Source organism: Suncus etruscus, chromosome 1 (assembly GCF_024139225.1).
Source record: "Suncus etruscus isolate mSunEtr1 chromosome 1, mSunEtr1.pri.cur, whole genome shotgun sequence".
Lineage (NCBI taxonomy): Eukaryota > Metazoa > Chordata > Mammalia > Eulipotyphla > Soricidae > Suncus > Suncus etruscus.
In genome coordinates, this window is record NC_064848.1 from 159,039,700 (window position 1) to 159,053,099 (window position 13,400).

The window sequence follows — 13,400 nt, forward strand, 5'->3', positions numbered from 1 at the left end:
ATGTATATATATAAAACATCAGTGAGGGAGTAGAGAAGTAGTACAGTGGGTAAGACACTTGCACATAGTCTGAGTTAAATCCCCAGCACCCTTTACGGTCCCTTTAGGCTGCCTGGAGTGCAGAGCCAGGATATAAACCTTGAGTACAGCCGGGTGTGGCCCCAAAACAAAACAAAAATTTAGCCTGATGCCTGGAACAATAAGTCTTCGAAACCTTCAATAAGCATTTCTGCATAAAACACTGTTGGTGACAGCCTATACCTCATTCACCCTCAGCATATATAAACTACAGGGAGGAAGGAGAATTAGCTTTGTTTTTCAAATTTGCTTGAACAAAAACTTGATTTTATAGAAATCTTAATTCTTTATTCCTTATCTTCTGCCTTATTTTTCAGGTAAAATAACATGGATCTACCAGTGAATGAGTGGAAATCCTATGTACTTCAAAAGTGGTCTTTGATCCCAAAGTCTATTCAAGTCACAATTTCTACAGCAGAGACTTTAAGTGATATTTTTCACCACTCCTCTTCGCTTCTTCAGTAAGTGAATGGGAAGTTTCACCAGGGATATTTTGATCTTTAATTTTTTTATTTGTTCCCTTAAATAATTTGTTTTGATGGGAAAATTAAGTTCAACTGTTCTATTTGAAGACACTTAGTTTTTCTAAGCTACCTTAATGATGGATGAGGTGCTATTTAACTTTTTCAGTGTCAGTATTATATTTCAGTAATCACTTTTTTACTATATTCAATAGGCTGTGAACTTTGAGCTATCTTACTAGATTTTCTAGCTGCTTAAAAAATTGGGAGGATGGGGCCTGAGAGATAGCACAGCAGTAAGACATTTGCCTTAGATGCAGAAGGACTGTGGTTCGAATCCCAGCATCCCATCCCATATGGTGCCCCGAGCCTGCCAGGAGCGATTTCTGAGCATAGAGCCAGGAGCAACCCCTGAGCACTGCCGGGTGTGACCCAAAAACCCAAAAACTGGGAGGATGGGAGGTCTCTAGCAGTATTTCCTGATGATACTTGCTCCTGCAGTGCAGGCCTGACAGTGCATGGGATCAAGGATATAGTTGTGTTTGGTCCTGATAGTGCTATGGTAGAGACATTAGGTCATTCAGGCAGCATTCAGGAGCAGGAGCAGGGAACAGGGTCCAGGGAGGATGTCACACTCAGCTATGCTTGGGGGACCTGGAATCATTCTGTACCAGGGCTCAATCTCAGAGTCTCCTAAATGCAAGATTATTTTTTCTGAATGCAAGATTTTTACTCTAGCTCTTTGAATTGCATCTTTAGACCTAGAAATTCACTAAAATCTAAAAAGGACCTTTGAGTTCAGATTAGTTAGAAAACTCTAAACCCCAGGAGTTTTCTAATTCTCTTGATAACATTTTTCACTAAAAAGAATCTATTTTTAGGGGACAAGAGGAGACTTAGGGCCACATTCAGTGATGTTCAGGGCCTATTCCTGGCTCATACTCAGGAGTGATCCCTGGCCATGTTTGGGAAATCATATGTGGTATTAGGTATCAACCCATGGTCAAAGTATGCAGGGCAGAACCTTAACACTCTCTCTCTCACTCTCTCTCTCCCCTTAAGATGAATAAATAAAATAATAACTTTTGGACTACAAAAGGGGTCAGATAATAAGAGAAGTGGGGGTGTAAATTAGGACAGGGGACAAATGTATTAGGTAGAATAGAAATGAATGGGTTGGAGTGATAGTGCAGCATGGATAAGGCACTTGCCTTGCATGAGACTGACCAGGTTAATTTCTACCATCTCATATGGTCCCCTGAGTCCACTAGGAGTAATTCCTGGGCATAGAGCAACAGTATACCCTAAACATCTCCAAGTGTGTTCTTCCTCCCTTAAACAAAAAGAAGTAGACTTTCAGTGGGGAGCTTAATTACATGTGATGTTTTGGGGGTTTTGTTTTGTTTTTGTTTTCAGTGTCAGGGATTGAACTCAGGACTTCATGCAAGGCATATGCTGTATTGATAAACCTTTACATGTGATTTTTTTTTTTTTTTGGTTTTTGGGCCACACCCAGCGGTGCTCAGGGGTTATTCCTGGCTGTCTGCTCAGAAATAGCTCCCGACAGGCACAGGGGACCATATGGGATGCCGAGATTCAAACCAACCACCTTAGTTAGGTCCTTGATCAGCTGCTTGCAAGGTAAACGCCACTGTGCTATCTCTCCGGGCCCTACGTGTGATTGTTTTAACACAACACACCTGAAATTTATAATTCTAATGTTACTTCATTAAAGCAGGGGTAGGGAGACTACTTTGCTTTGCTCTCAGATGACCTGGGTTTCGATCTCTCCATACCACATATGATTTCCTGAGCCCTTCCAGGAGTAAGTCCTGAGCACTACCAGCAATAGCCTAAAATAAAATAAAATAAAATAAATTAACAAGGGAGGTGCGATTCAATGATAAATGCATACTTCCAATGCCTACCTTGAAAGCATATCGTCCAAAAGTTCAATCCCTGGTGCTGCCACACATGCCAGGCATAATCAGAGGAAACTCTGCAGTCTGTGATTCCCAGGTCTGTAAGTGATTTTATTTTGGGCTGTACTGCCACCAGGTATGTATAAGCCTCACATCATATGGGTGTTACCCCTGCTGAGCGCTATAACCAGAGTGTATTTGAGCACCAAAATTAAAGAACGCAACCCTTATCAAGCATTATGTAAACAACATAGCTAAAGGAAAGCAGGCTTCAAGGGAGCACCTTTTCATAGATTCAAGCATCACAACCTGATACTCAACTTTCTACGAGCACCACAGCCAGAGTGTGTGATACTTCTGTCAGTACAACAACAAATGGGAATGGATGAGATAGAAATAAATATAAATTATTTTAAATATAAAAAAATTTTAAGGCAAAGTGAACAGTGGGGTTGCAAAATTTTTTTTAATATTTTTGGGGGGTTGTCTGATGTTCCACGCAGCAGTGCTCTGGAGAACTAATCCTCTGTGTTCAGGGATTGCTCCTTTTAGTGCTCAAGGAACATCTAGTGGTGTCAGAAATGAAACCAGGGGCCGGAGAGATAGCATGGAGGTAAGGCGTTTGCCTTTCATGTAAAAGGTCATTGGTTCAAATCCCGCATCCCATATGGTCCCCCGAGCCTGCCATGAGCAATTTCTGAGCGTAGAGTCAGGAGTAATCCCTGAGAAATCTAAAGAAAAAAAAAAAAAAGAAATGAAACCAGTTGGCCATATGCAAGTCCAGTGTCTTAACCCCTATACCATCACTCTAACCCTTAAAATTAAAAACTTTTTTTAAATATAGTGATAATGCAGTAGGGTTGATTGCTACTCATCCCATAATATATGGACACACATACACATAAAAGAAATGTGAATGCTTATTATAAATCAAAGAAATTAGAAACCTGGGGTAGAACATATATCTAGTATGTGATTTTCCCTGGGACTGAACATTTCCACGTTCTTCCAACTTAGCACCAATGGCTATGAACCCTCTGGTCTTTCTCAGCACTGCTGAACTTGAAGTATAGGAATAGTGATCCCTATACTTTTGGTTTTTTGTTTTATTTGGGCCACACCCTGTGATGCTCAGGGGTTACTCCTGGCTATGCACTCAGAAATTGTTCCTGGCATATGGGATGCCGGGAGATCGAACCCTGGTCTGTCCTAGGTTAGTGCTTGCAAGGCAGACGCCCCACTGCTTACGCCACAGCTGTAGCTCCACCTGTACTTTTTTTTTTTAAGGGAGTGGGGAGCGTACAGTGAGGTAAGGCCCTTGCCTTGCATATGGCTGGACCAGGTTCAATCCCTGGCATCCCACCAAGAATGATCCCTGAGTATAGAAGCAGGAGTAAACTGAGCATCAAGATTATAGCCCCAAAACAAAAACAATAAAACAAAAAAAAAATTTTAGCGATTACATCTTAGATCATAATCTAGTGCACACATATGTAAGAAAAGGGAATTCTCATTCAGAAATTTTTTTGCGTTGCTGTTTTGGGGCCATAGCCAGCAGTGCACAGGGCTTACTCCTGGGAAGGCTTATAGGGTATCAAGGATCACATCCTGCCGCCATACTATCTCTCTGGCCCAATTTAGAGAATTTATTAATCATGTATTTTGTATTAAATTCCTAAAAAATACTTTAAACAATATTAAAAAATATTTCGGTTAACCAAAAAAAAAAAAAATGAACAAAGATCTTTATCCTCCAGGTGCTTAATTCTACCACAGAAGGACAGACAATAAACATTAGAGATAAAGTATATGATATGTTAAAGGAAATAAGTGCTGCAGAAATAAACAGGATAGGAGGAATAGAGAGTGCCAGGAGTGAGAGCAGGTTATTAAATAGAATGATAAGATAGCTCTCATTGAAAAAACAGTTGAACAGGATTTTGGGGATACCACAGTTAACAAAGTAAGAAAGTGAGAGAAGTGCATCCACAGCAGAAATCCTAAGGAGAGGATGTGCCTGGCATCTTTATGCAGCAGCAAGAAAGCGACTGTGCAGGGCCAGAGGGAGAGAATCACTTCAGAGGTAATGAGAGATACCTGGGAGTTGGGGAAAAGCGAAAGGTTCAAATCGTGATGACCTTGTAAGTGCTTCAGAAGTTGACTACAGAGTCTTATGGTAGGCAGGATACTCCCAAGCCCATCTATGCCCCCTGAATATTCTGTCTGACATTATTAACTCAGGTACTGCTGCAAATAAGTTTTGCAGATGTAATGAAAGTCTCCAAATCAGCTGACCTAGGAATAGTTATCTGGGTGGGCCTAATTCAATCACTGGGACCTTTATTTTGGTTTGGTTTGCTTTGGTTTGGTGGCTATACCCAGAAGTGCTCAGGGATTACTTCTGGCTGTGTACTCAGGAATCATTCCTGGATAGTTCAGGGAGCCATCTGGGATACTGGGAATTGAACCCAGGTCAGCCCCATGTTAGACAAGTGCCTTTTCCACTGTACTGTCACTCTGACCCCTTCATGTAGAACCTTTAAAAGCAGAAATTATTTCCAGCAGGTAGCACAAAGGAAGTGAGAGAACTCTCTGAGATTTGACTGTTCTAAGATGGAAGTGATGACAAAATCTGGAATGCACTAGAAGCTTGCAGCTGGCTTAAAGCTAACAAGGAGCTAGAGACCTTTGACTTACATTTGTGAGGAACTGGCTCCTGTCAACCACCTGAATAAATCTGAAAACATACTCTTTTGGGGGAGGGGGTTTGAGAGGACTCATCCAGTAGAGGTCAGGGATTGAACTACAATTGGCCCCAAATAAGACAGATACCTTAACTCCAGTACTATATCACCGGCTCTGGGGAAATGGCACTTGCTGTGCATGCAGGATGCCCAAGTTCCATCCCTGGCACTGCACAGTCCTCTAAGCACCACAGCTGGCAATCTCTGAGCAGCAAATGGAAGTAGGCCCAACCCCACCTAACATTACTAGGGTAGGCCTGATCAACGCAGTTCCAGTGGACCCAACCAGCATCACATCACCAGATTCAAACATTGAACCTGAATTCATTTTCAGCTGATACCCATGTAAAAATAGGCAGTGTTTACCTCAAGTCTATATAGTTTGTTGATTGCTACTTTATTTTTTTTTTTTTTTTTTTTTTTTTTTTTTGGTTTTTTGGGCCACACCCAGTGACGCTCAGGGGTTACTCCTGGCTATGCGCTCAGAAGTCGCTCCTGGCTTGGGGGACCATATGGGACGCCGGGGGATCGAACCGCGGTCCGTCTCCTAGGCTAGCGCAGGTAAGGCAGGCACCTTACCTCCAGCGCCACCGCCCGGCCCCCTATTTTTTATTTACCTATTTTGGCAGTATGGGCATCAGAACCCAGGTCAGCTACATGCAAGACATTTATCTTACCCACTAACCTTCTTTCTAGCCAACTCCTACTTTAAAATATAATCAGGAAAAAAACAAACAAACAAACAAAAAACAAATAAAATATAGTCAGGGGCCGGAGAGATAGCATGGTGGTTCAAATCCCGGTATCCCATATGGTCCTCTGAGCCTGCCAGGAGCGATTTCTGAATTTAGCGCCAGGAGTAACCCCTGAGCGCCGCCGGGTGTGACCCAAAAACCAAAAAAATAATAAAATAAAAATAAAATATAATCAATTTCTATCATTCTTATCTCAAATTTTAAAGATTAGTTTCTTTGTGGGGCAGGGTTACTTCAAAGCAGTGCTTTTCGGCCCAGACAAATGTGCAAGCTGAGTCAGCATAAAACAATGAAGAGATGGGGAGGAAAAATAAAAAACAATAAATACACAGAAATTAAAAATACATTTTAGGGACAAGATATAGTGACCCCTTAAACAGTGGGTAAGGCACTTGCCTTGCATGCATTCGAACCTGATTCGATCCGCAGCATCCCATTTGGTTCCCTGAGCATCGCCAGATGTGGCCCAAAAAAGGAAAAAAAAATATTTAAGTTATGTAGAAGGTAATGAGCCAGAGAGGAGTCGGAGTGATAGCACAGAGCGGGTAGGTTGTTTGTCTTGCACGGGCCAACCCGAGTTCTAATTCTAGAATCTTTTTTTTTTTTTTTTGGTTTTTGGGCCACACCCGGTGATGCTCAGGGGTTACTCCTGGCTATGCGCTCAGAAGTCGCTCCTGGCTTGGGGGACCATATGGGATGCCGGGGGATCGAACCGCGGTCCGTCCTAGGCTAGCGCAGGTAAGGCAGGCACCTTACCTTTAGCGCCACCGCCCGGCCCCCTAATTCTAGAATCTTATATGATCCCATGAGCCTGCCAGGAGCAATTTCTGAGTGCAGAGTCAGGAGAACCCCTGAGCACTGCCAGGTGTGGGGCCCCCTCCCCCACCAAAAAAAGGAGCCAGAAGGATATCTTAAAAGACTAAGTACCAGGGCCAGAGTGGTGGCTCAGTGGTAGGGCATTTGCTTTGCACGTAGCTGATTCAGGACGGTTCTATCCCCGGTGTCGCATGTGGTCCCCCAAGCCAGGAGCAATTTCTGAGTGCAGAGCCAGGAGTAACCCTTGAGTGTCACTGGGTGTGGCCCAAAAACCAAAAAAAAAAAAAAAAAAGACTTAAGTACATATTTACACGTGGGAAGCCCTGGTTCAATTCCTGGTACTACATGGTCCCCTGATCACTGAAGAGAACAGTCCTCAAGTATCACCAGGTGTGACCCCAAACTCCAAAATAATAATATGGAGGCCGAAGAGATGGTACAGTGGACAAGACACTTGCCTTACATTAAGCCAACCTGAGTTTGATCACTGGTGCCCCATAGGCCTGCTAGGAGTGATCCCTGAGTAAACAGATGTGGCTAATCTTCTTTTTTATTTTTTGGGTCACACCCAGCAGCGCTCAGGGGTTACTCCTGGCTCTATGCTCAGAAATTGCTCCTGGCAGGCTCAGGGGACCATATGGGATTTGAACCACCAACCTCCTGCATGCAAGGCAAATAAATGCATTACTTCCATGCTATCTCTCTGGCCCCTAGAAATAATTATAATCAAGAGTAGCTCAATTGACATTATGACCTACCAATTCATGACCTGTGTAACGAAATGAAATGTAAACAGAGAGAGGGAGGGGAAAGAACATAGCCCTTTAATGGTCACCTAATGTTTGACAGGAAAGAGACAGATGGGCAGACAGAGAGACAAAGAAGAGAGAGAAGCTAGGTGCTTCTAGCAGATGCATATTAGACCTGTAGGTTCTCCCCTATTTCTTCCTAGGCCCCTCCCCAGTCATTGACAGTTGCAGGAGTGTTTCCCAGGCCATTGATTTACAGGGGGTCATTTTATAGTCATCACCCCTTAAAGATACAGTAACATTTATACAGTAACAACCTGCACTTTGAAAAATAATATCCGAGGGGCCGGGCAGTGGCGCTAAAGGTAAGGTGCCTGCCTTGCCTGCGCTAGCGTTGAACGGACCGCGGTTCGATCCCCCGGTGTCCCATATGGTCCCCCAAGCCAGGAGCAACTTCTGAGCGCATAGCCAGGAGTAACCCCTGAGCGTTACCAGGTGTGACCCAAAAACCAAAAAAAAACAAAAAAACAAAAAAAACAAAAACAAATGAAAAATAATATCCGAAACTGTTTAGCATCGGTAAAGGATTGCCTTTATGGAAGTTCCAAAGTTAAAGTAGAATTGCTAGTGAATTTTTTGGGTTGTAGGCAATTTTCCTAAGATAAATTGATGAAGCTGCTGATAGCAAAAAGAAATAATCCACAAGGATCATTTGAAAGTTTGGTGTGCTAGAAGGGCTAGAAATAAGATTTGTCTCATAATTTAATATTGGAGTTCTTAAATCTCAAGACTCTCTTACTTTTTCACACTATATTCTCAGCCAGTGCTGCTTCATTCACACCCAAGATAACAAATTACTTCCTATATGCTGATGACCTTTAAAATTATATCTTCAGCCTTCACCTTTCATCTGAGACACACATCTCTAAATCCAATGCACAAAGTCTCAGAGATACTTAAAATTTGTCATATCTAAAACTAAACTCAAAATCTTGCCCTCAAATTAAATTCTCTTCCAGTGGTTTCAGTCTTAGTGAGTTGCATTACCTTGATTCTGTTCATAAAACTAGAGATCTATGGAATATCGAAAACTAAACTAAACTCTTTTCTCTCTATCAAAATATTATTGTCAAATACATCACCACTGCCTAAATTATAGCCAGAAATGTAGCCATCATGCCCAGTTTTCTCTCTCCCTCTCAGACTGCATATTAAATCCATGCCAGTTGTATTCATTGCAGGTCTAAGAATACTATGGATTTCTTTTAAACTTGAAGAGTAGGACTTCTGCTTCTGGATAAAATAGAAATGTAGACAATAATCACATAACTATTTTTTGATGAAGGGCCACACCTGTGGTTCTCGGGAGTTACTCCTGGCTCTGCAAACAGGTGTCATTCCTAGCATTGCTCAGGAGACTATATGGGATGCTGGGATTGAACCTGGGTCAGTCATATGCAAAGCAAATGCCCTACCTTCTATGCTATCACTCCAGCCCTATATAAATATATATATGTATATATATATATACACACACATATATATATATATATATTGGGTTTTTTGTTTGTTTTTGGGTCACACCCTGTGGCACTCAGGTTACTCCTGGCTGTTCTCAGAAATCACTCCTAGGCGAGCTCAGGCAAGACAGACACCTTACCGCTTGCACCACCACTCCAACCCCTTTCTCTCTTTTATACTGCCTGACTCTCGTATCTTGACAGGAACTACCTTTTAGTGTTTGGGTTTGGGGTTTGAGGTTCACCCAAGCTGCAGGCTCAGTGGTCAGGGCTTGCTTTTGTGGTACTCAGGAGAAAGCTTGTGCCAGGGATGGAACCTGAGCCTCTTGCACACAAAGCATATACTCCAGACCTTTGAGCCATCTAGTTGGTTCTTCTTTAGCTCCCTGCTGCTGCTTTTGTCACATGGACTTTATTCATTGTATTTCTTCTGCTTGAAATGCTTTGCCCAGGCCAGAGAACAGGTAATGTGCTTGGTCAGGGTTTGGTCCCCGGCCCTAAATGGTCCCCTTAACCCCCACCAGGAATGATTCTTAAGCATGGAGCCAGGAGCCTGAGCACTGCATGGGATGGGGGCTGAAACAAAAACAGAAAAAGAAATGTTTTTTCCATCATTTCTTCATTATAACATACTCTAAGAACTGACTTCTATTAATTGTGTTACAAATGGGACAAGTAACTCTCACCTAAAGATTTAGGTCATTCCCATGAATAGTGTGGCAGGTCATCTGACTCCTATATGTCTCAAAGTGTTGCAGGTGACTTGCATGAAGTGGAGAGCAAGGGAGTTAGCCTTCAGAAAACAATGTTTCCACATTCCTGTTCAAATTGCCTCCATCACCTGGGGGATTCCCTGGGGTGGATCAGAATCAGAGAACTCTGCTTGCTCTGAGCAGTGTTCATAGCATCATGATGCCACTGTCCCACCAGCCTTACAAAGCAGCTGTCAATCTGTACCTGGAATCCACTTGATCTTCATGATGTAGGTACTGGTGCTTACCAGCTGTGGGCTGGACTGAAGAATTGCTCTTTGCAGGAAAATTAAAGTCAGTCTTAACCCTTGGAGGAAGTGAAGTTGGGCAGACTGGTTCATTTCTTTAGAATGTGTCCTAAGAAAAGGAAGTACACCTTTTAGGTCAAGATGCATACAAATCTCCACAGTAGAGAATGTACCTCATATGCCTTTACAAAATTGGTTTTCAGTAGATCTTTTCCCAGCCTGCCCCCACCTAGGTTTGCTATGTAGCCTATAGCATTGACTTAAGAAAAAGAATCTCAAATTCTTTTTTTTTTTGGGGGGGGGGGCTCTTTTTGGGCCACACCCGGCAGTGCTCAGGGGTTACTCCTGGCTGTCTGCTCAGAAATAGCTCCTGGCAGGCATGGGGGACCATATGGGACACCGGGATTCGAACCAACCACCTTAAGCACATTCTTTGCATTCTAAAGGCCCCAGGTTTAGATCCTAGGACCAGATGAGGATCAGAGATGAAACTCATGTATGTAAGACATTCACATGCACTGACATAAGCTCTTCCCCATTCTGCACACCAGGTAATGTTAGAGTCTGGAACTCAGGACTCCACCACCCAAAAGACCACTAGGGAGACAGGCAGTAACGTAAATGCAAGGGAATTTATTCCAGCATGCTGTAGTCCAACGTCTCCTAAGAAATGAAGACCCCAAGAATAGCTCAAATGGGGCTGGAGAGGTAGCATGGAGATAAGGTGTTTGCCTTGCATGCAAAAGAACGGTGGTTCGAATCCCGGCATCCCATATTGTCCCCTGAGCCTGCCAGGAGCGATTTCTGAGCGTAGAGCCAGGAGTAACCCCTGAGCATTGCCAGGTGTGACCCAAAAACCAAAAAAAAAAAAAAAAAAAGAAAAAAGAAAAGAAAAGAAAAGAAAAGAAAAAGAATGGTTCATATGTCAAATTTAAAGGGTACTAAGGCTCAGTCTAGGGGATTTCCATCTCTGGGTAGTTGATCTTTAAAATTATCGGTCCTGGGGCCCGGAGAGATAGCACAGCGGCGTTTGCCTTGCAAGCAGCCGATCCAGTACCAAAGGTGGTTGGTTCAATTCCCGGTATCCCATATGGTCCCCTGAGCCTGCCAGAAGCTATTTCTGAGCAGACAGCCAGGAGTAACCCCTGAGCACCGCCAGGTGTGACCCCCCCCAAAAAAAAAAAAAAACTCATCGGTCCTTAGTACAAGGTTGGGCTAGGATTGGAACCAGTTCAAATGTAGCATCAGACAAACAGCTGGGTGGACTGCAGTCCCCAAACTCAGGGTGCTGTGTCATCTGGCTATCTGTCAGTTGTTGCAGACCCAGGGTGCGGTTGTCATCTGGCCATCTGTCAGCTGCTGGTTAGCCTTATATGGGTGTAATTCCTGGCATTTGCCCCTAGGGTCTGGTTCAGGAACAGGATTTTCTTTGGGCCTAGTCTTTCTACATTAAAACTGCAACCTGTCATGCCTTTACTTAGGCTCACAGCAAAGCCAGGTTTACAGTATTTAACTTCCTCAAGCAAGCAGAGTATATTTATTTCTAATATTATTTCTTTCTTCTTTTTTTTTTTTTTTTTTTTTTTTGGTTTTTGGGTCATACCTGGCAGCACTCAGGGATTACTTCTGGCTCTATGGTCAGAAATCGCCCCTGGCAGACACAGGGGACCATATGGGATGCCGGGATTCGAACCACTGTCCTTCTGCGTGAATATTATTTCTAACCAAAGGCACACCATATTCTAAAATCAACATTTAGGTTAGAGCCAGAGTGTTGGCGCAAGCAGTAAGGCATCTGCCTTGCCCATGCTAGCCTAGGACTGACTGCGGTTTAATCCCCTGGCGTCCCATATGGTCCTTCAAGCCAGGAGCAATTTCTGAGTGCATAGCCAGGAGTAAACCCTGAGCATCACCAGTGTGGCCCAAAAACCAAAAAAAAAAGGGGGGACCAGAGAGATAGCATGGAGGTAAGGCGTTTGCCTTGCAACCGGAAGGACAGAGGTTCAAATCCCGGCATGGTCTCCCGAGCCTGCTAGGAGTGATTTCTGAGCATAGAGCCAGGAGAAACCCTGAGCACTGCTGGGTGTGACACAAAAAATTTAAAAAAAAATTTTTTTTAGGTTACAGTTAATTCTAAATCTTAGACTCTAACAGTATGATCCTGGTGCCTTCCAGTTCTGCCTCACCTGCCCAAACAGCACCATATTGCCAGGCTTCAGGGGCCTAAGGAAGCTTCTCCCCACCAAAAAGTTAGGGAAATGGTATTTAATGAAGTAAACGTGAGAGTTCTCTCTTACCTTTCTTGTTCTTTTTCTTAGATAGGCAGTGTATTAAAAACTAGTTCTTTTTATGTATTCTCATACATTTGTGGATGATATACATCCTGTCCTTATTCTTTGTTAGGCTTCATATCTGTTTTGTTCGATGAGTTTTTTTCCCACTCAACATCACTCCTTTTTATCTTTTAACAACTATATGATTTTGCTAATATAATTATACATTATTTTAGGGTTTTTTCTTTTCTTTTAAATTTTTTATTATAGCACCATGATTTGCCAAGTTGTTCATATACAATCGTTTCAGTTATTAAATATTCAAAGACCTATCCCATCACTAGTGTGACGTTTTACCAGTGTTTCCAATTTTCCACCCACTACCATAATCTGCCTCCACAGTAGGCACAAACAAATTTACTTCATATTGTTTGTTACAACACAAAGGCCAATGGCTTTATCAAAACTTAGATCAGGGGCTAGAGCAATAGCACAACCAGTAGCACATTTGCCTTGCACTTGCCCAGATCAGGTTTGATCCCTTGCATCCTATGTGGTCCCCCAAGCCTGCCAGGAGTGTTTTCTGAGTGCAGAACCTTATTTCTGAGGAATAACCCCTGAGTACCACTAGGTATTGCTTCCCAGCAAAAAAATTAAATCAACAAAGGTCAGTATAAAATGATGGTTACATCTCTCCGGGGTGTTAACTAAAGTCAGTATCTAAGGATTTACTGGGCTGCAGTTGGTTCTACTTGAGCCTTCTGTGTTACTGTTTAGGCTCACTAAGCTCGGTAAATTACTTTCCCATCAGATTTCCTGCTGAGCTGACATTACACTAAAGTTCTGAGATGTTGTGCTGCTGCCAGCAACCACACAGACCAGGATTTATAGGTCTGAAACACATTTGGTGGATTGGCAGTTTCATGAGGTTAAGTTGAGGAGCTGGGCTGTTTCCGTTGGAGGGTGAGGATGTGGTTGTAGCTTATGCAGAAAGGGGAATCCGCTCACTCCCTTTCTGAAAAAGCCACAGCGATATGAGCCTGGACTGGCCTGTGTGGGAAGTATAGGCAGCTCATTATTTT

At 43.0% G+C, this 13,400-nt stretch overlaps 1 protein-coding gene across 1 annotated transcript in view; it reads left to right on the forward strand.

Annotated features, from left to right (window-relative positions):
- The window catches only part of SMYD4 (SET and MYND domain containing 4), a 75,987-nt gene that overhangs the window by 1,325 nt on the left and 61,262 nt on the right, over positions 1–13,400 (forward strand). The window contains exon 2 of the mRNA XM_049782651.1: positions 396–539. Coding sequence (XP_049638608.1) covers positions 406–539 — 134 coding nt within the window. The 5' untranslated portion in view covers positions 396–405. The remainder of the gene's footprint in view (positions 1–395; positions 540–13,400) is intronic.